The sequence below is a fragment of the Artemia sp. Qi Xiang Cuo genome, chromosome 19, assembly GCF_049724085.1.
Source record: "Artemia sp. Qi Xiang Cuo chromosome 19, ASM4972408v1, whole genome shotgun sequence".
Taxonomy (NCBI): domain Eukaryota; kingdom Metazoa; phylum Arthropoda; class Branchiopoda; order Anostraca; family Artemiidae; genus Artemia; species Artemia sp. Qi Xiang Cuo.
The window spans coordinates 18,775,944-18,800,433 of NC_142812.1; the positions used below are offsets into that span (position 1 = coordinate 18,775,944).

At 34.3% G+C, this 24,490-nt stretch overlaps 1 protein-coding gene across 7 annotated transcripts in view; it reads right to left on the reverse strand.

Annotated features, from left to right (window-relative positions):
* The window catches only part of CaMKII (Calcium/calmodulin-dependent protein kinase II), a 234,429-nt gene that overhangs the window by 90,943 nt on the left and 118,996 nt on the right, over positions 1-24,490 (reverse strand). For all 7 annotated transcript variants that reach the window (XM_089105592.1, XM_089105597.1, XM_089105596.1 and 4 more), the window contains exons 6-7: positions 23,121-23,362; positions 2,897-2,980 (exon numbers count right to left, since the gene is read on the reverse strand). In XM_089105592.1, coding sequence (XP_088961718.1) covers positions 2,897-2,980; positions 23,121-23,362 — 326 coding nt within the window. The remainder of the gene's footprint in view (positions 1-2,896; positions 2,981-23,120; positions 23,363-24,490) is intronic.

Consider the following 24,490-nt stretch of genomic DNA (forward strand, 5'->3'; position numbering starts at 1 on the left):
ATAAGGAAGGAGATAAGCAAAAAGCGTTCCGCAATTTTTACAATTATATAGAGGGTTTACTTATTTCATTTAATTTTCATCATGGGGTTTGTTGAGCAGAGTTGAATCTTTTATTGAAAATTAATAAATGTGTAGTCTTTGGTTAAAGGTGGCTATTGGTTGAATTGGTTCTATTTCAATTAATTTATACACTAAGCTACTATGATTCAAGTATATTTTAATTACACGCAAATTAAGTCAAAATCAGACACAGAATAATATCTAAATCTTATTGATAGGTCTGGTTCCACACTTAATTCAACCGAATTTGAAGGTCAATAAGTGAACAAACACTGGTTTCATGTGTTTGAACATACATGTTTCACAGACACCAGATATATGTTTCAGGTTTGATTACTATGTTTCATGTTTCATGTCTGGTTATGTTTCACAATAACCAGATACATTCTTAGGTTCTAATATGCTTTCAATAGCACAACGAGAATGCACATGCCTAGTTCCTGATTCTAAGGAGATTTAGGAATAAATTGTCTAGGCATTCTGAAGTCAACTACGTCAAAAAAATACTGAGTATATTCTGAAGTCAGCCAGTAGTGATTTTTATTTTGAATAGTTTATTGAATATACACTAATTCTAAATTATTGTAAATAAATCAATTATTGTAAAATGAATGAACATAATATCCTTTTCACAAACGTCACAGGCACGACTGGGAGAGGAGGGAGGGGCCCTGGTCATCTAATCTTACGGGTTTTTACATCCCAATATATATGACTCGTTTACATTAAATCGTTTAAATAGCTTTTCTTTCCTACTCAGTTTCCATTGTCAGGTAGCATTTACATTTTACTGCTTTTGTCATTTCTACAAAAAGATGCAAATAGCTTAAAATAAATAATAACAAAAAATCTTGTCTTAGACGTTTTTATATAACCGCAATCGTGTTCACATCATTCCCATATCCATCTAGACTCAAAATCTACAGATGTCTAGCGCTGTGGTTCTATCCCACTTTCTAGGACTATAACGAGAGAAAGATTGAGATGACTAGGACACGTTCTGCAGATTAAGGATGATAGATTATCAAAGATCGTGTTTTTTTTCAGCTATCCATCTACGGCCAAGCGAAAAGCAGGTCGTCCCCGAATGGGGTGGGATGAGATCGTAAGAAAGGATATAAAAGAAATTGGAACTTATTTGGAGGGAGTAAATAGGGAAGTTTTGAATAGATTGGGATGGAGGAATTTGCGCTGCTGTGTTGGCCTCAGGCGGCTTGATGCTGCAGTGACTTGTTAGTAGTTGTTGTAGAAGCATCTAGACTCAAAACTCTGCAAGACAATCAACTACTTAGGCAAATCCCAGGAATTATATTTCTAATTAATGTTTCCAATGTAAACCATATTTCTAGAACATTGTTAGAGGATATTTTTGGAACTTCTACGGAAAGCAATCAATTTAATTGTAGTCAGTTCCATCAAAAGTCAATATTTTAAACTTTGATTCTCTGGACTTCATCCACTTTAATTCTGATACCTCTATATAGGTAGTTTTTCTTAGAAACGCTAAAAACGACAACAGTCGTATGTTTGATGACCTTAAAATTACAGAAATTCTAGCTTAAGGTACATGTTCCCTTTTTGCGAGAAGCCTGCAGATCTCAATTGAGCCAAAACGACGCCACTTGAATAATTGGATTTATTAGTCTCAAGTGATATGGCCTTAAAAACGCGTATTTAATTAAAGCCTTAAATTACCTTAAAACGGCCTTAAATTACGTATCTCAAGTGACATGGCCTTAAAAACATCATAATTTGAACAACCTTCATCCTACTTCATTTTATTTTCAAAAATACTTTCTTTTCACTCACACTTCTTTTAAACTGGAGCTATTACTTTCACTTCTGAATTTTTTTTTGTTTGTCTTGCTTTCAGAAATTCCAATCGCGGGTATCATTTATATGACTTTACTTCCTTCCATTAGGGACTCCTTCAAGCAGGTCCAAAAACATCAAGGATGAGGAAAATGGTAAAATAAAAATTTTTTTAAATAAAATGTAAAATAAAAACATTTTCTCATCCATTTTAATTTATCTGTAAAAATCTTTCTTAGATTTGCCCAAGGCCTTTTTTGAATTATTTTATGATTTTCGGAACTAGTCGTAATTTCTCTTCTTTTTTTTATCACACTTCCAAAACTTTCACTGTTTATCACATCTTCTAATCGAAGCCATTAAACTTAAATTCATATATATATATATATATATATATATATATATATATATATATATATATATATATATATATATATATATATATATATATATATATATATATATATATATATATATAGTATATATATATATATATATATATATATATATATATATATATATATATATATATATATATATATATATATATATATATATATATATGTATATATATGTATATATATATATATATATATATATATATATATATATATATATATATATATATATATATATATATATATATATATATATATATATATATATATATATATATATATATATATATATATATATATATTATATATATATATATATATATATATATATATATATATATATATATATATATATATATATATATATATATATATATATATATATATATATATATTTATATATTACTTTGCACTTTTAAGAAAACTGGTTCATTTATCTTTGGTCAAATTCAAGGTCAAACATATTTCAAAATACACCCACTATTGAAGTTTAATCAATAATTTTAATACTTCGTTGAATTACGCTACATGGCGCCGCTTGTTTTTAATCAGAAAAGAACAAGAAGAAATTTCCTCTCGTCCATTTTACATAGTCCTTAAGCAATACTGGCAGAAACATGACTTACCACAAGCCCAAATATCCACCGGTTTGCCATATGGTTCTTTCTTCAACACCTCTGGGGATAAGTAGCCTGGAGTTCCAGCAAAACCTAAAAAAATTAAATTAGAAAGCAAAGACAAACAATTAAATTTTTTCAAGGGCTATCGAAATAGAGACAACGGTTTTTGCATGACTATGAGATAGAAACTGTCACGAGCGCCTGGTGTTCCAATATTATTCTCTGATGAAGAAGGACAGTAACATGCCAACGAAAAGGCTGCTGTGTAAAAGATTATATCTTAATTGGAACTTGAAATTGATTTGAACCAGGGGGCCACCAGACATTAAGTTATAATTGGGTTACAAACAGCACGCGTTCACACTAGTTTCTTCTATTTTTTTTTTTTTTTCTATCAGCAACGGTTTGTACAAAAAGGTTGAAATAGCTTACAAAGAAGCAAAACTGGTTGTTTAGGTCTGGTTACCTAAATTAAATTATTCCATCAGTCTTATTAGGTAGGTTGCAGCACTTTACCAGCACGTGTATTGCACTCTTTTTCTCTTTCGATTACAAAAGCATGTATATATATAGGAATTTAATCTAAATGCTAACGGTGGAGAAAGGAAATAGGAGGACATATCAGTACTACTAATGCAAAAAAGTAATTTTCTTTGTTCTTCAAGCCAGGTGACTGTAAGTTTCCTTTTTACAGTTTTTCGACCATGTAGATTCCAATGCTGTATTTTTAATGTTATTTTTTCGATTTAGCGCTCTTTCTCAGATTATTTTTCGAAATTATCGTAAATTTGTTTCTGAAATAACATTAAGACTAACCCGATAAAATAGTCACCATTCCTGAATCTGCTACAAATTACATTTTTTTTTTCAATAGCCAGTTCTTTTTAAAGTTTTTTTTTTTTTTTTTTTTTTTTTTTACTATGGACCGTGGCTCGACTTGAAACCTATCATCGCCATCAATAATTATAAATGAATACTAAGAGAAGGGAAATAAAAAAAAACTAAAAAACAAATATGAGCCGGTAAATACAAGGGCAAATACTGGTTTTTTGGGAATTCTCGCTTTTATGTAAAGGACGTTGTCAATTAATCTTCAATTGCACTAAAACAATTAGATAGATAGGGGATAGCTGAACAGTCTCACTGCATCAGTACGGTTGATAGATTTCCGTAATTTCCTGGAATGATACACAGTTTATTCAATGCAATTTTGTGGATTGTTGTGTATATTTAGGCTAGTTTTGTTGTTTTCTTTTCATTTTACTACACAGTGTAATATTTTTCCGTTTCTAGTGGGGAACAAAAACATATATTATTATAAATATATAAGGATTTTTACGAAAGTTACTTGCGCTTTGGACTACAACATAACATGCTTCCCTTTAAATTAAGACTATCACGACAACATCAGAACCGACATCAGCTTGTTGATGCACCCCTTTTTAAGTTACGCCACTTCGCCACTTGACTTGATTTTGCTCTTTTTCTTCTTTTGCTAATCCTTTTATCTAGGATTATTCCCTAATAATTTTTTCTAAGCCTTATAGAATAATTGCATCCAAAATGTTGTGAATTAGACCAACACTCAGTATTATAGAGAATAGTACTTTAGCTTTATATTTGTCTGGAGAAACGCGTTCGAGGATTTTAAGAGCATGTAAACCATATTTTCCATTATTTGAATAGTACAAAAAGTGTAGGGAAAATAGTTGTTTAAACAACTGTTTCCCTTTAATAAACGGACACTTTAAATTTTCTTAAAAAATAAAAGAAAAGAAAACATAACTGGAAACAGGTTATCTGTTTGTGTCTCAGCTATGCTCTCCTGTTGCTGTTTTGCAAAAGCCAAACACAAAAAAAAAACTAAACGAAAATATATCATATATTTGTGTCTTAGCTATGTTCTGCTGTTTCTGCTTTCCAAGAAAATACACATACAAAAAAAAACACAACAAAACAGGTTATCTGTCTGTGTCTTAGCTATTTTCTGCTGGTTTCGTTTTCCAAAAACACAACCTAAACATTTTTTTTCTTTTTTATTCAAGCGCCTTTAATCTTATAATATTTTTCTGATGTTGTGGTAACGTTAATTCTGACATGGTTGAGAATTAAATGGCCCACAAGTGATTTTAACTATTAATACACGTAATAAGTTTTATTGTGCTAAAAGCCCTAGGGCCATGATAATGCAAAAAAAAAAATCACTTCTAAGTAATTTATATTACATAAGCAAAGAAAAACACAAATCTCAAAAATCTAAGTGCTCCATTGTCAGCCTGAAAAATCGTCCTAAATTTACTTCATCAGACTCCGTCATCTAACTTCACACTCTCAATACACTTCATTTCGCAACTCACAATTCATCACACTCATACATCGCATGACCCAAGCTTTCATCCATACTTATATAAGGTCAGGCAGATCTTATAAGTATCAGATAAATACTTATATAAAGTTCATATAGATCGAGGAGTATGAAAGCATATGACTTACTGGTCCAACGCGTGAAACCCCAAACAACAACAACAACAAATGGCCCACTACAAATTGTACAACACACTTCTGGTGCAGTCTGTGACTATCATTCCAAAAAAAGGACAAAAAATATAAATGAAAATTCCTCTTCCTTACATCTTTGTTTTATCCCATTTGTGTTCATGAGGTAGAATACATTTTTGAGAAAAATACAAGTTGGAGGGGGAGGGGGCGGGGTTACTTCGAAAAAACAAAAATATTACCTAGGCTTCATTTCGACTAATAGTTTATATGTATAGGCAGGAGAACTGGAGTTAGATGTATCCCAAAATTAAGCTTGCAGGGCCTCTGAATGAGATCTAATCTTATGATTGGAGATTATCATGTAATAACAAATGATGAGTATTAATGAAGCTTCAATTATATATATATATATATATATATATATATATATATATATATATATATATATATATATATATATATATATATATATATATATATATATATATATATATATATATATATATATATATATATATATATATATATATATATATATATATATATATATATATATATATATATATATATATATATATATATAGGCCTATATAGGGTAAGACACCCAGTAGTCGGACACTTTAATCACTTTGAAAACTTTTTGACATTTAAACTACTCTAATTACTGTATTATACCACCTAGAAACTTAATTTTTGTATCAAAAAATTTGTGAAGAATTTCTGAACAAGTAGGTTACTAATTCAAATAGTTTCACTTGTACAGCGCCTCCTATTTTTGAATTTACTAACAAGTGACAATTCTGCCTAAACTTGGACACATAAACAGCTCATTGTAAATAGTGATTAAAATAGTATAAAAGATTATGTCCGAGAATAGGCAGGTGGCCGACTACTGGGTGTCTTACCCTATATATATATATATATATATATATATATGTATATATATGTGTGATAAAAAAAACATGGTGAATGAATTCTTTCACCAGCAACTGCTGATGTTACATCCAGAAAGTATGGAATTACAAGTTTCTCCTTTATTCACCACGCTCTTACCGTTATAGCTTGGAAGTATAGGCTAGCTTGGAATGTATAAAGCATCCAGGAAGTATGCAGAAAGTAGTCCATAAATGGGATAAACACAGAAAGTCGGTAATACGTTTCATCATCATCTGACGCTGTTGCGTAATTATTCATGCACGTTTGTTTTGGAGCTCATCTGGGCTCTCTAATGCTGATTTTAGAATCTTGACACAGTTCAGTCCCTTCAGTAAAAAGTGGATGAAACAGCTTCACTCCTCTCTCTCATGTCACTAACTTTGCTCCCAAGATCGTTAGAATGTTTGAGGAAGCATACAAGATTAATAGTTTCTGATTGCAAAGATGCCAACAAATTGTGTGACAGACTATCAATCTATTGTTTCTTTTTGGAAAAAAGTCTATAATAATTAAATTGATAATTACGTAAAACAATTGCACTCATAAGCGTGCCAAACATCGGCTATTTAAAGAAAATAGCTAAAAACTAGCTATTAAGAACTAGCCATATAGAAGCAATTTTCGAAATAAATGGAAATATTGCCGCCTGACGTTTTTGTGATGGAAGCCAGATACAGCCCGTCGTTTGGGAATAAATCAATTAAATCCTGAAACTAAAGGAAAACCATCAAAGCCAAAAGTTGGCAAAATAGCCCAAGAGAATTCGCTTAGCTGCTGAGTAGGCGGAACCCTCATAGGGTAGTGGCCGGTGAAATAGGATCCTGCCAGTAACGGGTACACTGCTTTAGTTTAAATTTCATTTAATCCCTGAAGTAAATGATTATAGAAGGATTTTGGCTATTTTTTATGTAAATTTATTTATATTGACAAGAGACCCGTTCATTAATGACTTTTTTACAAATACTTAGTCAAATGAATTCCCATCGTATCTTTCTTTTTCGTCATTCAAACATTATTCTCAGAATTCAAAATCAATAGTTCCAACTTACACAGATTCTTAACAAATGTAAATAAGTTCACTAGAAATTAGTCATAGACGTCATTATGTGTAAAACTTTCCTAAGTTACAAACAAGAAACAGAGAATTTCGAACCCAACTCTTTTCATTTCCTAAATGCATCGTTGATTGCAAAATAAACACCCATTCAAAATATCATCATACTCTTTAGGTGATGATTGATTTCCTCCTTTGGTGCCAAGAATAAACTTTTTCTAGGGGAAAGGGAAAGACTTTACTGTTAGGAGTCTTTATTAATCACTGCCCATTGGACCATAGGGGTGTATGGAATCAAACGAAGAAAGTTACAAAAGGGGGGATTAGTTACTCGGATACCGTAGCAGACATTGAGACTATTAAAGCATCTGCAATTACATCTGAGGTCACTGAATACTGGATCTAGACTGGATACGGTTAATCAACGGAACAAATATATTGAGGCAATAAAGCTATAAGGGATAAAGTTATAAGGCAATAAGGGATTTTCTACGATTCAACGGAAAAGTTTCACAAACAACTTCGATCGTAAAATGTATTTCTGAGTGCCAACAGGAACTTATAGGATAAATTTTGCTTTGTTTTTTCCTGTATTCCAGTCTAGCTTAAAGCAAGGGATCAGGCAATACCCTAGTTTAAAGGGGTAAGGAGGTAAGTTTAAAGGGGTAAGGAGAGTAAAAAACATGAAATACTTGTTTTGTCCCCATCCTTTTTTAAATTTTTCACGATTCCAGAGAGAAATATTTTCCCACTCAACTCACGTTCCCAGATCATGCAAAAATATCCAGGGTGTCGATAAGGCCTATGTGAATTACTAAATTTTTATTGATTTCAGCCAAGGAGGTGAAATTTTTCTAATCAGCACGTTCACCATCATAACATATTCAAAAAACTAGGACGGAGCTAGGGGGTTAAACCTCCTCTCCTCCACAAACAGCTGAGTTTAATACTCGTACTACATTTACTAGACCTTGAAGCATTATACACTTAAAGCATGAAATCAAAGGCAGCGCAATAGCGCTGCCTAAATAAAGAACCATGCTGGCACAACGTATTACTTTTCTTTATATATATATTTTTTTTTATTTAGACCAGCACTACTTATCGAAGAAGTTGTCAGAGGAACTTCAAAAACAGATCATTCGATTGGAAATTAATATGGCTAGCGCCCTTTTTAATAGTCAAAGTAATTGGAGGGCAACTAACCCCCTCCCACGCCCACCACTTCCCCATACACATTCAATAAAAATTTTGAGACAGCCATTTTTTTCAACGTAGTTGAAAGATCTGAAAATTATGTCTTTGAGGATGGCAACCCTCCACCCACAGCCCTCAGGACAAGGGTTGTAAGTCATGCCCTGGGGGCATAAAATGTTTTTATAAAAGGTGTTGTCGTAGAAACATCAAAAAGGGCTCATTCGATTGGAAATTGAGAGGGCTAGTGTTTTTAATAGGCGAAAGTGGTTGGAGGGCAGCTAACCCCCCCTCCCACACTAACTATTTCCCCAAACACATCCAATAAAAATTTTGAGATAGCCATTTTGAACGTAGTTGAAAGGTTCGGAAATTATGTCTTTGAGGATGACAACCCCTCCCCCCCCCAGAGTCCTCAAGGGCTAAGGTTGTCATTTATGCCCTGGGGCATATAAGGTTTTTTTTATAGAAAGTGTTGTTGTAGAAGCTTCAAAAGGGCTCACTTAATTGGAAATTGAGAAAGCTAGTGCCCTTATTAATAGTCTAAGGTGATCCGAACGCGAATGGCCCCCCCCCCCCTCCCCACGCCCATCATTTCCCCAAACACTTCCGATCAATATTTTGATATAGCCATTTTGTTTAACGTAGTTGAAAGGTGTGGGAATTATGTCTTTGAGGATGATATCCTCCCACACAGCCCTCAGAAGAAGGGTTGTAAGTTATGCTCCTGGGGCATATAAGGGTTTTTACAGAAAGCGTTGTCTTAGAAACTTCAAAAATGAATCATTCTATTGGAAATTGAAAGGGGTAGTGCCCTTTTCAATAGTGGAAAGTGGTTCTACTCAAAACGAGCAGAAATTAACATGTGTAGGGTTCAAAACTCCTATGCTTTCTAAAAGCCAGAATATAATTTGCACTTTCCTGAAAAAATTCTTTTAAATGTTTTCGCTTTTATAACTTTAAGAAATCAAAAATTAATTAAGATTTTAAGGAATAAATATCAGCATATGTACATTGAACTGACAATGCAGATTCATTTGATTACAAATTATATTCTGGCTTTTAGAAAGCATAGGGGTTTTGAACCCTACTCATATTAATTTCTGCTCGTTTTGAGTTTGAATCTGTTATTTATTTTAATTTCGGTTCGTTTTGGGTTTCATTTATTTATTGATGCTGATTTGTGGTAGTTGTATGCTTGGTAGATTATTTGATTCCTTTTTTTCATTTTTGGTTTAATGGAGTTCTTTACTTTTTGTTGAAAAACTTATTTTGTCAAAAAAGTCTTTTTTAAATAATTTACATAGAAAGTCAAGTTTAGCATATTACTATACTATTTAAAGACACGGAAGACAAGATCAACAATTTCAAAAATAAAAGAGAAAAATCTACTCGTTTTCAGATAATGTCTCAGTCCCTTAGTAAACTGGAAAAAGTTCTCGCATGTTAGCACACTATCAAGGAGAGCGAATAAAGCAAGAAAAAAAAATAGTCAATAGAATCTCCTGGGACAAGAAATTCGTGACTAAAGGCACAATGATAGAAAATAGAACAGACACAGATAGAACAATTAAAGTGACGAGTAAAACCACACAAATATATTACAAAGCCTAATAAAACCAGAAAAGAATCAACACAAAAAAAAACTAAGGGATGTAAAGATAATAACTGGAGAAGCTACGATTTCCCCGGCATATGAAGTCGTAAGAAAATACGCATTTTTTGCTTATGTAGTAATAAAAAAAAAAGATTTATATTCGACCGAAGTTGAACATATCCGAAATCAAAATCCAGCGTTTGACATGTCAAATTGATTAGAAAGACAATCAAAGACTTAATAGGTTCGAGGACTTTAATTTGGATCAAGCAATTAGATAGTGCTACTGATCCCGTGCAGTTGACAGGTACGTGCGGAAAGGAGGCATACATGTACACTGAGGAGGAGGGGATCTAAGCCTCCCCTCTGAAATTGTCTGTATTTCTTTTCATTTCCAAATTACCTCTATGTTTGTGCCTGACTAGTTTTTGTGCCTGATGTTTCGCTTGTCAACACTGCTTCTGTGTCTGCTCACATCTCAAACCTAAATATTCACCACTTTAAAAAATCATAACTTCATATTTGTTTAAGGACTCACCGATATAAAAGCTACGGAGCTGGCTGACAAACTACCCCACGGTATCGGCAAGCATCTTCCCGCCCACAGTGCCCTTAGGCTTTATTTATTTACTTTTGATGTTCCTTGTTCGAAGTGCTTATTTCTTCTCTTTTCGGTACTCCCCCTTCTTTTTATGCAGTAGGTTATAAATAAATTAACTATTATTATAACAAATAAATTATTATTTTAATGACAAGATACAAAATGTGAACGTTCTCATCCTTAGTAAAACTAATATAGTAATATTTAAGAAAAACACACAATAAATTCTGTTTTTATTTATTTGTGTGTTGAATATGTTTGCCATTGTTTATTGAATATGTTTGTGTTTGTTATATTTTTTCTTTGTACTCCACAGTTTCTGTCTTTATTGTGGGTAATAAATTAATGATGATGACGACGACGATGATGAATTGTTTAGCTTCCAGCAAAATCACAGTATTCTACTCACTCATACTTTTCTAGCTTCTGTGCATATATTCCTTAATTTTTTTATGAACCCAAGCATATACATAAACATTTCCGGTCCCTTAGGAGTGGTTTCTAGGAGACATTCCCGACGGTGGGGGGGGGGGTTAAAAAAGTGAAAAAAGAACATTTTCGAGCTGCAGTTATAAGTTTTCTATGTGGGAAATTCTTTAAACCCATTATCAGGAGTAAGGAAATCCCTCCGTGTATACTGGTAAGAGCCCCAGGATTTTACAATATGTATATTCCTTTAGTATTTTTGAAATAGTAAATTGTCAACAGATTTGCTAACTTAAGAGAAAAAAAATAGACATGGAAAAGTCAGTTATTGAAATTGACTGCAAGTATATAAATTATCATGCGTGTGAGATCTTTTATAAAATCAGCCAAAAAAACGAAGAAAACAGTGCGTTTATTCCCCGTTTAAGAAATGGACTAAGAACATGACAATTAAAATCTCTGGTTTAATTTATGTGATAACAACAAAGTTCCACGAAGCACAAAGCATCAGTGCCTTTGTGCTGTGCTAAAAATTTTCAGGGTTTTCCCAAATTTCCTCAAAAGAAAACTGGGTTCCCCGGAATTTCCCCGTTAAACGTTAACGAAACGCGAACTGTAATGAAAAATAAAGGTTCACATTTTGTGTTAACGTCGTTGTATTTACCAACTTTAATATTTGGGTTTGGAGAGCTCAATTTCCATTTGAGGAAATTCAGGGATGCCCGAAAAAATTTAGAATAGTGGAGGTAATGGACCTAGCCCTATAAATTTGATAAGGTCAGGTGAGCCCAGAAAATTTTAATATCCTGATTTCCTTTTTTCATTGGATAATTCAAATCAATAAAAATCAAACCCATGACCTCCTTAACACTCAGATAAGAAAATCATTTATCCAATATATAGATAATCAATTGTGCAATTAAAAAGATAGAAACTGCGGATTAATATATAAAAAACAACAACGAATAAACAGGTGAAATAAACACACATCACTATAGCGAGACAGTCAAGACAAGCCCCAAAATGCTACAAAGATAAACAAAAAGAATGAATTCGATCCAAAACTCATTTAGCTAAAAAAAAAAAAGGGGGGGTGGGGGGGGGTAAGACAAGAATGCTGAAACTTTGGGACGTTCTACAAATCATTCCCTTAAAATAGTCAGGCAGTGTCAGTAGTGCAGCCGCAACAAAAAAAGCATCAATATGACACTGACTTCAAGTGTGCCTCGAGAGGAAACTTCGCATATTTAAAACAATTAAATCCTAGCCTCCGTCGATCATTTTTCTTGGCAACTTACCTTAGTTGCTCTGGTGCCTCCAGAGGCACACAGGGTGTCAGTGAGTATCCTCCAATTTTCCTTCCCGTGGGCTGGTACACAGAAGTCCTCTCATTCTGGGAAGAGATTCTTCTAGAGGGCTCTTCTGTCGCGACCGTACGTCCTACGGAGCCTGTGCTTTGGTCTTCCTAAGTGACGGGTGCCTTTCCGGTTGCCAATAGCGGAGCATTTTCGGATGTCTATTATCTGGCATGTGGAGGATATGTCCAAGATATCACCATCTTGGCAAGATGAGAAAAGCCAAACTTACATAATATTGACGGAGAGCAAAAAAACAGTATAGAGGCGTCTTTACGCAGAATGATTGGATCGACTGGAATTTGGAGAACCTTCCATATGCAATTTGAACATCCCTAATGCAATAAGTAAGGATTAAGGAAAAAGATACGGCAAGAGATCTCACAAACTAAATCCTTAGCCCCTTGATCTGTTTGGGTTGAAATCCTGACGACCGACTGGGTACAATTTCACATCTGGTGTTCTCTGATAAGAAAGAATACGAAAGTTATGCAGAAATAGAAAGGTTATGAATAGAAGATCGCGGAGTAAAACTAAACATCTAGTACAACGAGTATGTAATCTTTTTACAACAATTTCCCAACACACGTCTTCATATCTGTAAACTGCCGTTTTTCGGACAGTGCCTACCATGAGGAAATCTTCCGAAGATGTTACATTATATAAATGATTGAAACATAAACTTTGTGGGGTTGTGTTTTATCAAAAGCAGTTTTCAATATATCCGTTTCATCTTTGCTTCAGAGAGAAAAAAAACTAATTTCTGGAACTGTCTAAGCCCCAGAAGAACAGCAGACGTAAAATGGAGCATACACGTTGTTCACCGCGAAATATTTTCGCCTGTATTGCTCCACAGCTATAACTCCCTGGAATATGGCTGCTGCAACACTTCAAGGCCATTGCCACCAGGCATCTAAGTTTTCACTAGCCTAGAGAGCTTTAGTCGAATTCCGAGAATGTTTTTGGCCCGCAGTAACTTCCTTTTTCAATGATCCCTTTGTGTCAGCAACACTGCTCTTCAAGACTTCAATCGTTCAGAGGCAATAATTTCTTAGTTTGGTTAAAGACTCGAAATGCATATTCGCCATGCTCAAATTATGCTCAATGACATGGATGGGAGATAAGAACGGGCACGTGTCGGCTTGGTCCTAAAATAGGTAAATTTCCTCGAATAGCTGCTAAATATACTCCCAGAAGCAAAATTGCCAAAAAGTTGTCAAAGATGAAACTGTCATTTTGACGGTTAAATTTTGAATGAACAACTCTGAATACACATAGTTAGCAATCAAAAGATCAAAGGTTCAAGTCCCAAAGAAGTTGGATTTTAATAGCAAATTCCTATTGTTATTAGGGCTTCTTAGAAAAGCGGGTGAACAAATAAACATTTTATAAAGCAGGCTTTCAATTATTTTTATATGACAAAGACTGATCTCAATCTACATCCCAACGAAATATTTTCGTGACAAAAGAAATCTTTTCCCTCTCCATCTGTGTCCCAAGAAACCACGTTTACATGAGATCTAATAAACTAATTTGCTCTTTCTCTGCCAATGCTTATGTTCTTTTCTATAGGGAAGGTATGGACAAGAAATCCTAATTAATGTTTCCAATTTGAGGAGTGCTAGTGCTAACAATTAAGCTTACACGTTCCAAATTTTTCAAAGAATATGTCAACTTAGCAGCTATACAAATATACGCTCATTTTTTTCTCGTTTTATGTCAGGGACAAATCTAATTAGTTTGTTTTGAGTAAGTAATTATGGTGAAACAAAATGTAGGAGACAAAATAGAGCGCTATTTTTATCCAATCTTTAAAGTCCATGTGCTATTTGATGTGCTGACAGTGTTGCCACCCTGGCCTGGAAGAATTTACTAGATATGAGAAAAAAAAATTACTAAACCGCATCTATTTTTACTAAATACTAAAAAAAAAATAGGGCGCGTGCGGCTACCGCTGCACGCATGGGCGCCCATAAGCTGAATTCCAAGGGGGGGGGGGGCAAACCTCATCTAATTGGCACTTTTAATGCTATATAATAGAAATTTCAGAACAAAAATATAAAAATAAGGCAGCATCATTAAGCTAGGGGGGCGAGCGCCCCCCCTCCCCCATATGGGCGCCCATGGCTGCACACGCACCATCAAGCATCGATTTTTACTATAGAAGGATATTCAATAGGATTTTCAAAATCTTTTCCTTTTTTTCTTTTTTTCTCTTTCTTTTCCTCTTTTCTTCCGTTTTCATAGTATGATTGAAAATTCCTGAAACCTTTAAGTTAAAAAATCCTTTTTTTTGGATTATTTGGATGTACTACTGGATAGGCTTAATACTCCAGATGCGGTACATCCAAGACTCAAACAATAATCTGGAATGTTGGATTCTGGAAAACCTGCTTGTGAAGCCCAGCTTTAAATTTATCAATGGTCTTCAGGTCATAAAATTCAGATATATTGAAAAAGTAAAAAACAATAAAAGAAGAAAAGTAGCTACAACTCATATTCACGAAGCAATTCAGGTGATCGAGTGCTTAGAATCTGATGTGTGTTTGAAAGCGACGGCTTGTGAAATTTGTCCCCCAGCTTCTGTTTTTAGGTTTGAAATCTAAACCCTTCAATTTTGCATTTTTAAGAGGAAATTTGCCAGCTTTTAAACACTAATTGGGCTGGTCTTTAAATAAGGGATAAGCTGCTTACAAAGATTTCTGGCAGATTTTAAAGCAATTAATTTACATTTTTTTTTAACTGATTTTTTCTGGATTCTCTCTCGTTCGTATTCAAGGGAATCAAAAACCAATACAATCTATGTCACTTCAAAACGGAAATGACGTAATCAGCTCCGGTTTAGTTGTAAAATTATGTAAATTAAAAAGTGCACCTCAAATCGGACTAGGGCTGCCAAGAAAAAGAAACCTTATATAGCATACAGTAATTAGTTTTAAAAAAATACCATTGTGTTGATAGTCTCCAGGTCAGGCATCTCTTACAAATTAACAAGTAAGAACTAAAACATGTAATCACAATTAAAAAAAGTTACACATAAAAGACTTTAATCGTCCTCGGCCTCACTCAGGCTTTAAGTATCCACTAGTGTCGAGTTGTGACTGAAGGGATTTACTTCTTGCCATTTCTTGATAGTGCGAGTCAAATTGCTGAGGATCACCCAGTCATCTACTCTACTTGATGACCTGAGAACAAGTTGTTTCGTTTTCATCAGGGACGAAGCACTCGAGACATTTAGCCTATTCCAGTTTTTAGTTTTGATGACCAACTAAATCAAGAACTGTCTTTCTGGTCCGGCACTTGAATGGGGCATGCTGCAGAGTCAGAAAAAACTTGGGCAAGTATGGAAAAAGTTCGTTTCCAGCAGCGTCTTTAAAAAGGGACAAGGCTAACTAACAAACGTAGCAGCTGTTATGAGAGTCGGGGAATATTTTTCTGAAAACAAATTAAGCCGGCATACCAGTCCTGAGTTCAAATAGTTTGCCTTTCAAAGCGAGTATCAAGAAGAAGCCGAGAGAAAAGTAGAGATTTTTTAAGCACTAGGGTTGACGCGAAATCGCAAAAATCGCAAGTAGCCACAATATCTAACGTAATCGAAATCAGAAAATCATCGAAATTTTGTAATGAATGGACCCTAATTTTTTTCCCCTGAATTCATTGAAAATAACAAAAGTTTTGTTTACTATAAATCACGACTTTTTACTAGATTTTGGGAAATTTACTAGATCCTCTAAATTTACTAGATTTTTTTTTATTTTACTAGATCTAGTAAAATCCTATTGACGGTGGCAACCCTGTGTGCTGAAGCATCCAAGCATCCAAAGTATTATTTGAAGTCAATTTATCAATTTTGGCATGATCGTTAATGTCTTGGCCATACCTTAGCCACACCTAGCCATACTTTATAGAAAGGAGATAAATATAGCCCTAAACATCTCTCTAAGCATCCATTTTGTCATAATTGTTAATGCCTTAGTCATGGTTTAACCACACTTTATAGAAATAAGACAGATGCATTGCTATACATCTGCCCAATGACCAATTTTGCCATTATCGTTAATGTCTTAGCAACACTTTGGTCATACTTCATAGACAGAAGACAGATGGATTTCTATACATCTTCTATTATTGTATTCCTATATCAGATATATTTCTGTACATCTGCCCAAGTTTCTTTTATTTGACTCCCCTCGATTATAAATTTGTCAAGTTTAAAACGTGGATTACTTGTAGCATATGCCCCAGGCAAAATAGTAGGCAAAATAGTCGCAGAGTTTGTAGGCGTGGCTCAATTTAAGGATGAAAGGGCATATCTATTCTATAGAAGGATGCAAAAATTAGGAAGGTCATGTAGGGTGTCCTTAGTAGCCAGGGATGATGGCGCAGTCCTTCGAAGATTTGCTCTTAATTTAGTCAAGGAGAGGATCAGACCGTACTAAAAATGGTATTCGTTAGGGAATAGTGCAGCATTTTTTTTTGTTTAGGTGATGCGTACAAGGCTGCAAAACAATATGAACAAATAAAACAGATAGTGGAGTAAGGAGACACGTCTTCTTTTTCCGATGAATTTCTTTCTGCGCTGACGAGGGTGAAATTTGGACTCAATGATAATGAGAAGGCACTGCGAGATGGTACTGATTCCTCGCAGGGCGGTTTGGCTACCCAGGAAAACCACAAGTTAGTAGAGCAAAACCAAATAGGTCCAAACCGAGGCGTTCCATAGCAATAAAACCCCGAGGATTTTATTGGTAATAATATCTTGACGTCATTGCAGCATGGTAGGCCAATCAAACTGCAATGGTTGACATATCTATTCCATTATTTATAAGTTTATGCAATTTCATTTATTTGTCGCCAATATTTTCAGGATTAATTAGCCTTTCTCGGTCATTCCTTTTGCCCTAATCCAAAGTTTATACATAATCCAAACTTTCCTTGTCCTCATCAAATTCAGGGGTATGGGGAACAAGTCTATTTTAAAGTATAGAGAGACAAATGAAGTGTTAAAATATCCAGTTTCCGACTACTGTTGTTAGTGTGGTTCGTTTATACTATGTAAGTTTTTACTTATGAAAGTATTGTGTAGTGTTTGTATTATGTAATTGTTTACTAGTTCATGCTGTAGAATGTTAGTAGGGGAGAAGTGAATGATTTGGGAAGGGAATGTTTTGAATCCAATTAAAGTTTGGGGGTTAAATGAGAAGGGGATAAGCCAAATTTGGGAAATTTAACTTAAAACAGGGGGGAGAATCTGTAAAGTATTTAACATCAATTCGAGAAGCTTTTCCGGGTATCTCATTTCTTAGTTATTTGGGCATTTATGTGTCAACGGGAGGATTCCAGGGGGGGCTCTTGGGACTAAAGCTAGTCGTGGGAAAGGGCCCGTACCCAGGCATGGTTGAACAACCAATAGCTGGAACTTCTGTTCCAGGAAAGTTATATTCTTGGTTCATTTCTAAAGGGAGTCCATCTTTCGCCTTCGTCGTAGCTAGTTGTTCTTGTGCTACCTTATTTTCTCTATGTGTATTCTCACGTTATTTAATAAAGACCATGTACCAACGTTTATCGTCTATCTTTGGAATTTACGTAAACCATTACATCTGACAATTATAAAAGAACATATAGAAAGAACTAAAAAGAGGTTTACAGAGTGGTGACAGCAGAGGTCTACACAAGCATCAATTTTGTCTTGATCGTTAATATCTTAGCCATACTTTATAGAAAGAAGATAGATGTACTTCTCAAAGCATCAATTTTACCATGATGGTTAATGTCTTAGCCATACTTACCTATACTTTACAGAAAGAAGACAGACACATTTTCGTACATTTATATTATTTTTATTGCATATATATATAGAAATATACATTATATAGGAATATAAAGACACATATATTTCTATTAAAATCCAGATTGTTGCAATTTACTTAAGCTTAGATCCTCCCACACCATGAATGGCATAAGGTAGCAACAGTTTTCATCTATGTCCCCCAATCTTTGGCCAGTGACCAAAGCTCCTCCATTGATCTATTTTGGCCAGCTCCTCCACTGCTATTTACCGTAGCAGTCTCCTTTTCTAGGGAAAGACCTAGTGTTGTCCGCTGCCTAACATTTTCGCGCAGACCAGAAGGTTTCCCGCTTCAAACGTCAAAAGGCCTCCCTTCCTTCAGACGAGTCAGTTGCCCCCAGTGTCTCCAGAATCTTATACGAATCTCTTCAGCTATCAAGGATTGCTCTGTCTTTGCTCTAATTTCTGTATTCCTTACCCTCTCAGACCAGTGAAAAGCGAGTATCTTTCTAAGGCAGTTATTTTCTAATATAACATGTCTGTTCTTCAGTGTTCTAGATAAGCTTTATGATTCGGCAGCACCCCCAGTACGTTCTATTGACTAACCACAGCTTGAGCTTCAGGGAATACCTGTAGGAACTCCATAAAGTATTCAGATGAGAATATGCTATCCCTGAAAATGATAAGCGCAGCAAAATCCCTCTGTCACAGAGGCAGTTTTAGGAAGGGGACAGTGGCGGCACTTGCCCCTGGCGCAGAAATATTAGGAGCGCAAAATTTCAAATAAAGAATCTAACGGTTATAATCATTTTGTAATTTTAAAATTTTTATTAAAATAAAAGAGGGGGCACAGTTGCTAGAAAGAATAGGCAAACTTAGTCCGAAATTTTCACTTTTCCCGTATCTTCATTACAATTACTTGAAAATGGATGTAAGTAGACCAAACTTAATAAAATTTATACAGATTTAAATAAATGGTAAATTTCATCAATAAATGAAAATTATGTTAATAAATGAAAACTTTATTAAAATTTGGCCTAAGAATTTTTGGGAGACCAGGGAGGGGGATTGCTAATGAAGATTTTGCTTCTGGCTCAAAAGGGACAAGAACCACCACTTCACTGTTACAATTACCATGTGAGGAAAATATGATAGACGTGTTGTTGTCAAACTTCACTTTACTTTCTGTGGTAATTATTTTATACTTTGGGTCTTTTCCCTGTTCTTAGAAATGACAATATAAACAGAATTCGCATAATTTATTTGTAATTTTGTCCATTTCTTTTTCATTTTCCACCTTAGACTGAAAACCATTTTTTTTTACGAGAAAATAAAGGGTTCAATTTCAATGATAGAGGTATGTCAAAGGAAAATTTCAGATACACCCCCTCACAGTCACGATTATTGTTAGACTTCTTATTAGTAAATATACAAGAGGCCACGCCTTACTTCCCTTTTGGATCAATAGTATATTATTAATTGATGTAGTAAGGGTCTGTTTAATTGATATAATAAGCGTCTAAATTGGTATATTAAGTGTCAAAAGGATGCTGCATCTTATGACAAATTGTAGAGAACAGATTTCACCTTGTCTTAATTCATGACTAAGATGATGAGAGGATGCCACACCCTCATCGCCTTGTCTAGTCTTTTTAGTAGTAAATATAGAAGAAGTCACCCCTTACTTCACTTTCGGATCAATAGCAGATTTTTTAATTGACGTAATAAAGGTATTATTAATTAATGTATAAAGCGTCTTAATTGATATAATAGGGATCATAAGGATGCTGCTATAAGGATGAAGACTATCACCTTATCCCGTTTTTTGTATGGTTACTCAAGCATTATACGAACGTAAGTGTGGGTTAAAATATGTTAATTAGTTAAAACAAGTTTCCAAAGTTACTTTTCATTTCTATTTTCTTCTTTCAATTCACGGAATGTCATGATTTAATTTGATTTATTTGCTTTAGATATCCCATCTTTACTTGGCTATTTTTAGCGCAAGTTAACAACATCTCCGCGAAAGCTAAGTTATTTCGGAAACCACTCTCATTCTATCTTTAATTTTCTTCGAGTTTCCACAGCACTGGAATTGATGTGCTCAGCAGGTTTTTCTAGGATCGTATTCATTCAATATGGCTGTACATAAAATATATTTCATACAATTAGATTAATGATAGGGTCAATTGCCAAATCTAAAAAAAAATCCAAAAAGAAAATCTTTAGAGTAAAGAGCAATGACTGAGGAAGGGGGAGCCCCCTAATATGCGTAATAGTTTATTTTTGTTTTATGTTTTAATGCTGTTCCTTCCTTTCAGTTGACAAACTTGTTTTTTTCCCTCCCGTGTAAAACTTACCCTGGAAAATTCCCCCCCGGAAGATTCTCCCCATGGAAAATCCCCCAAGGATTTTTTTTCATGCGTTAGATTGTACGCCTGTGTAAAGAGAATGTCTTCAAGAAACATTGTATAGTTAAAATGATGCTAGTAAAATTGGCTTCTAAAAACAATGTCCATTTATTGTTCATATATTCTCTGAGGCCAACCTGACTCTTATACATGATAATAGTAATAAGCTTACCTAAGCTATGGATGTCAGGTATTGTGTTATCTTGGAACGATAATTTCGACAGGACCTGTGCCTGTCATCATCAGGTTCAAATTCAAAACTCAAGATAACACAATACCTGACATCCATAGCTTAGGTAAGCTTATTACCATTATCATCATTTATTGTTCAGAAGCTTTAGTGCTAATTACAATTTTACAGAAGGAACACGATTGAAAAATTTGAGCCCGCGAGAATTTCCTTTAAGTCAAGGAGGAAGGGGGGTCCACATTCTGAATAAAACATCTTATTAAAAATTTAAATAATCTATTACATATAATTTTTTTTTCCAGAAGGGAAGAGAAAAAACAAATGAAGCCAGTAAAATTGGCTTCAAAAGTGTATTTATTGTTCGAAAGCTATGACTTTATTTACGTTTAATGGAAAGAATATAATAAAACATAGGAGCCTGTGGGAATTTCCCCATAGGGCAGGGAGGGATGGTTAGACTTATCGAATAATACATTCAGTCGAATCATCAAATAATCTTTATAGATAGATAGATCGTGTATTTCCAAAGCTCAAGAGCCATATAGACACAAAAAAATTTTGAAAAATAAAGAAATCATAAGAGAACAAATTACGAAACACACAGAAATATGATACATAGCAAAAAATACCTAAAGGTAATTTATCGAGAAAATAAATGTAATTCCATATAATAAAAAATAATTAACTGTAAAAACTTTTCCTTCTTTGTAATCTCTATGTACGCACCACTACGAAATATTGTGGTTGAATTACTACTTTGTAAAATACCAGGAAGCAGGAAAACAATCCCATGTAAGCATTATTCCCTTAAATCAGAGAGCACCGGGCACTTTCGGAGAAAGTGGTCCAAATCTTTGTCCTCATCTCTACAAAGAGGATACACATACCGACCTTCAGGGTCAACTCTCCCCCTGTCAAACACCATTTGCCCGTTCTAGATCAGAAGGCAATTCACCCAAAGATTTCATTAACATAAATCCACAGCCTTTAAACTAAATTTGAAATAAATTTCCTTTTCAAGACTAGGCTTAGCCTGAATATAATGATTTAATGTAGTAGAATTTAAAACCAGTCTTTGCCAATACTGAATTTCTTGACCCTCTAAGATAAATCGTACCTGGCTTACTAAATTTGTTGTTAGGTCACGGCAACCAAGACCGTCATTCCATAAGTAAGCCATTCCCACTCTTTCTAGTAATGACCTAATTTGGGATGGCCACGACGTTTTCTAACCATAACTCAATATCTGATAATAAGCTGCTCTTACTAGTCTATCTTCATTACACCTAATGAGCTTCAACCAAAATCTAAGCATCAAGAAAGACCTACGTAGTTTTAACGAAAACGGGCCCATATCACTTTTCAGAATCTATGAATGAGTTGTCTTATTGTAACCCAACCAGTCTTTTATAATGCTGGAGCTAGAGGGACAGAAACTTCTGTGCCGCTTCTCTGCCCCAAATCTCTGCTCCATATTCTATGACTGGTAACATTTTTGTATTAAATACTCTTTTATGCATTTTTAGGTTTTTAATTCCCATTATCGTCGGATTTCTAAAAATTGCAGACATGGCCACTTTGCCTCTTATTGATTATTTTATCAACATGACTCTTTAAACTTCCATATGTCTCGGTTTTTCCAGAGGGTAGAGAAAAACCAACTGAAGCCAGTTAAAACGGCTTCACAAAAATGTGCCACAACTTCACAACTTAAAAATGTGCTTGTTTTATTGTGATTGTGCTATGTATTTTTGTGCTTGTTATGTATAGTGTGTGATTATTTGGCTAATTACTATGCTTGTGTGCTTATACTATGAATTTTAATTTGGTTTCATTTGTCATTTTCCGTCTTTTTCTTTTGCTTTTTCTTTTTGTTATGTATTTACAACGGGTTATAAATAAACTCAATTCAATTCAAAAAATACCATAGCATAATCTACATTTAACAGAAAGAATATAATAGAAACATCAGAACCTACCAGAATTTCCTTACAGGGGAGGGAGGAGAAATCCCTCAGCCACAGGGAATTTCTAAATGGGAATTATAAATGGGAAAAGAATCCTATACTTGATTAAAAAGTTACAAGATCGTTTATATGTTTGTTTTTCCCGTGTGAAGGGGCGTATTGCCTCCTAGTAGCCCTCCGATAGAAGCAAACAAAGAAGAGAGAAAACATACCAAACCATGCTTGTTGCTCGCCTTGAACCTCGATGGCAAGGCCAAAATCAGCCAATTTAACAGCAGCACCCTTCAGTTTACTGGCTAACAACAAATTTTCGGGTTTGAGGTCCCTATGCACTACTCCATTGACATGGCAATGATTTACACTTTCGAGAATCTGTTGAATACAATGAGAGGCATCTGCTTCACTATAAAATTCACGGGCAACAATGTCCTCGAACAATTCTCCACCGGTAACCCTAAAATGGAAAAACGTCTGATTCACGTTATTCAGAAATATTCGAGACGATATTAAGACGTTACTCGAAGAAACGTACGTTAGTGTCATAACCAGGTTGAAGAATAACTTATTCTCTATCCTACTTATGACAATAAAGAACGCTTCCCTCAAATCTCTACTTCTAATTAATGTTGCAATAAATACTTCTAAAAATAATAAATACTAATTTAAATACTTCTAACAGCTATCTAATAAAACATCTACCTTCAAGGAATGAAAATTGAAAAGAAAATGAAAACTAATATTAAAATATTCAAAATTATACTTTACGCTTAATAATAATAAAAAAAAATCCACAAGAAAATAATCTTTTAAAAAAGGGATAACCCACTTAGTTTGGGTAAGTTTGCCAGAAAAATTATACAAGATGTTCTAACATTAATAAACTCTAAAACGCAGTGCAAAAGTCAAATTGGTTTAATAGGCCATTCCTGTAACGGGTAGATATCCCGACATCAAGACAATTTCCAAAAAAACTGTAATGGTGGGGAATACCCAGGGAGTTCCAGGCTTGCCCCCCCCCCGCAGCGCTCTAAAATGTGACAACATACTTTTTGACTGCAATAGATATTTATCACGTTTGAATCACGTTGATTATGTTGATTGAGATGCAGCCCAAAAATCCTAGAAACACCCTTGAGCTATGTCATTTAGCTTTTGACAATGGAATGATATGGGAGTATTTATTTATTATTAATTTCACATTAAAGCCTTTTTACGGCATTTTACTAAGCAGTGGTAATACGTAGGCTTCTTTATAAGGCTCCTAGAGAATTCTTTACAGAACACTAAGAAACGCATTAACACGTAACTTCCTGGAGAATTGTTTCTAATTTTTCTGGTCTTATCTGTCACTGGCTTTCCCTTTGATTTCTAAGAAACCCAATGTCTTGTCTTGATTATCTTTCCTCTAAATTTCCTCACCTTAGAACCGTTGGTTGTCAAGTCAAGAACTAAAAGCTTGCGAATAAAACTAGCAACAACGGAAATTCTGAATCGCAGTTTATCACTTTTTTACGATTAAGATAAGTATACCATCTTTCATAAAGGATTAAACTTAAGAAGTAACAAGTTGAAAGTACCAAGG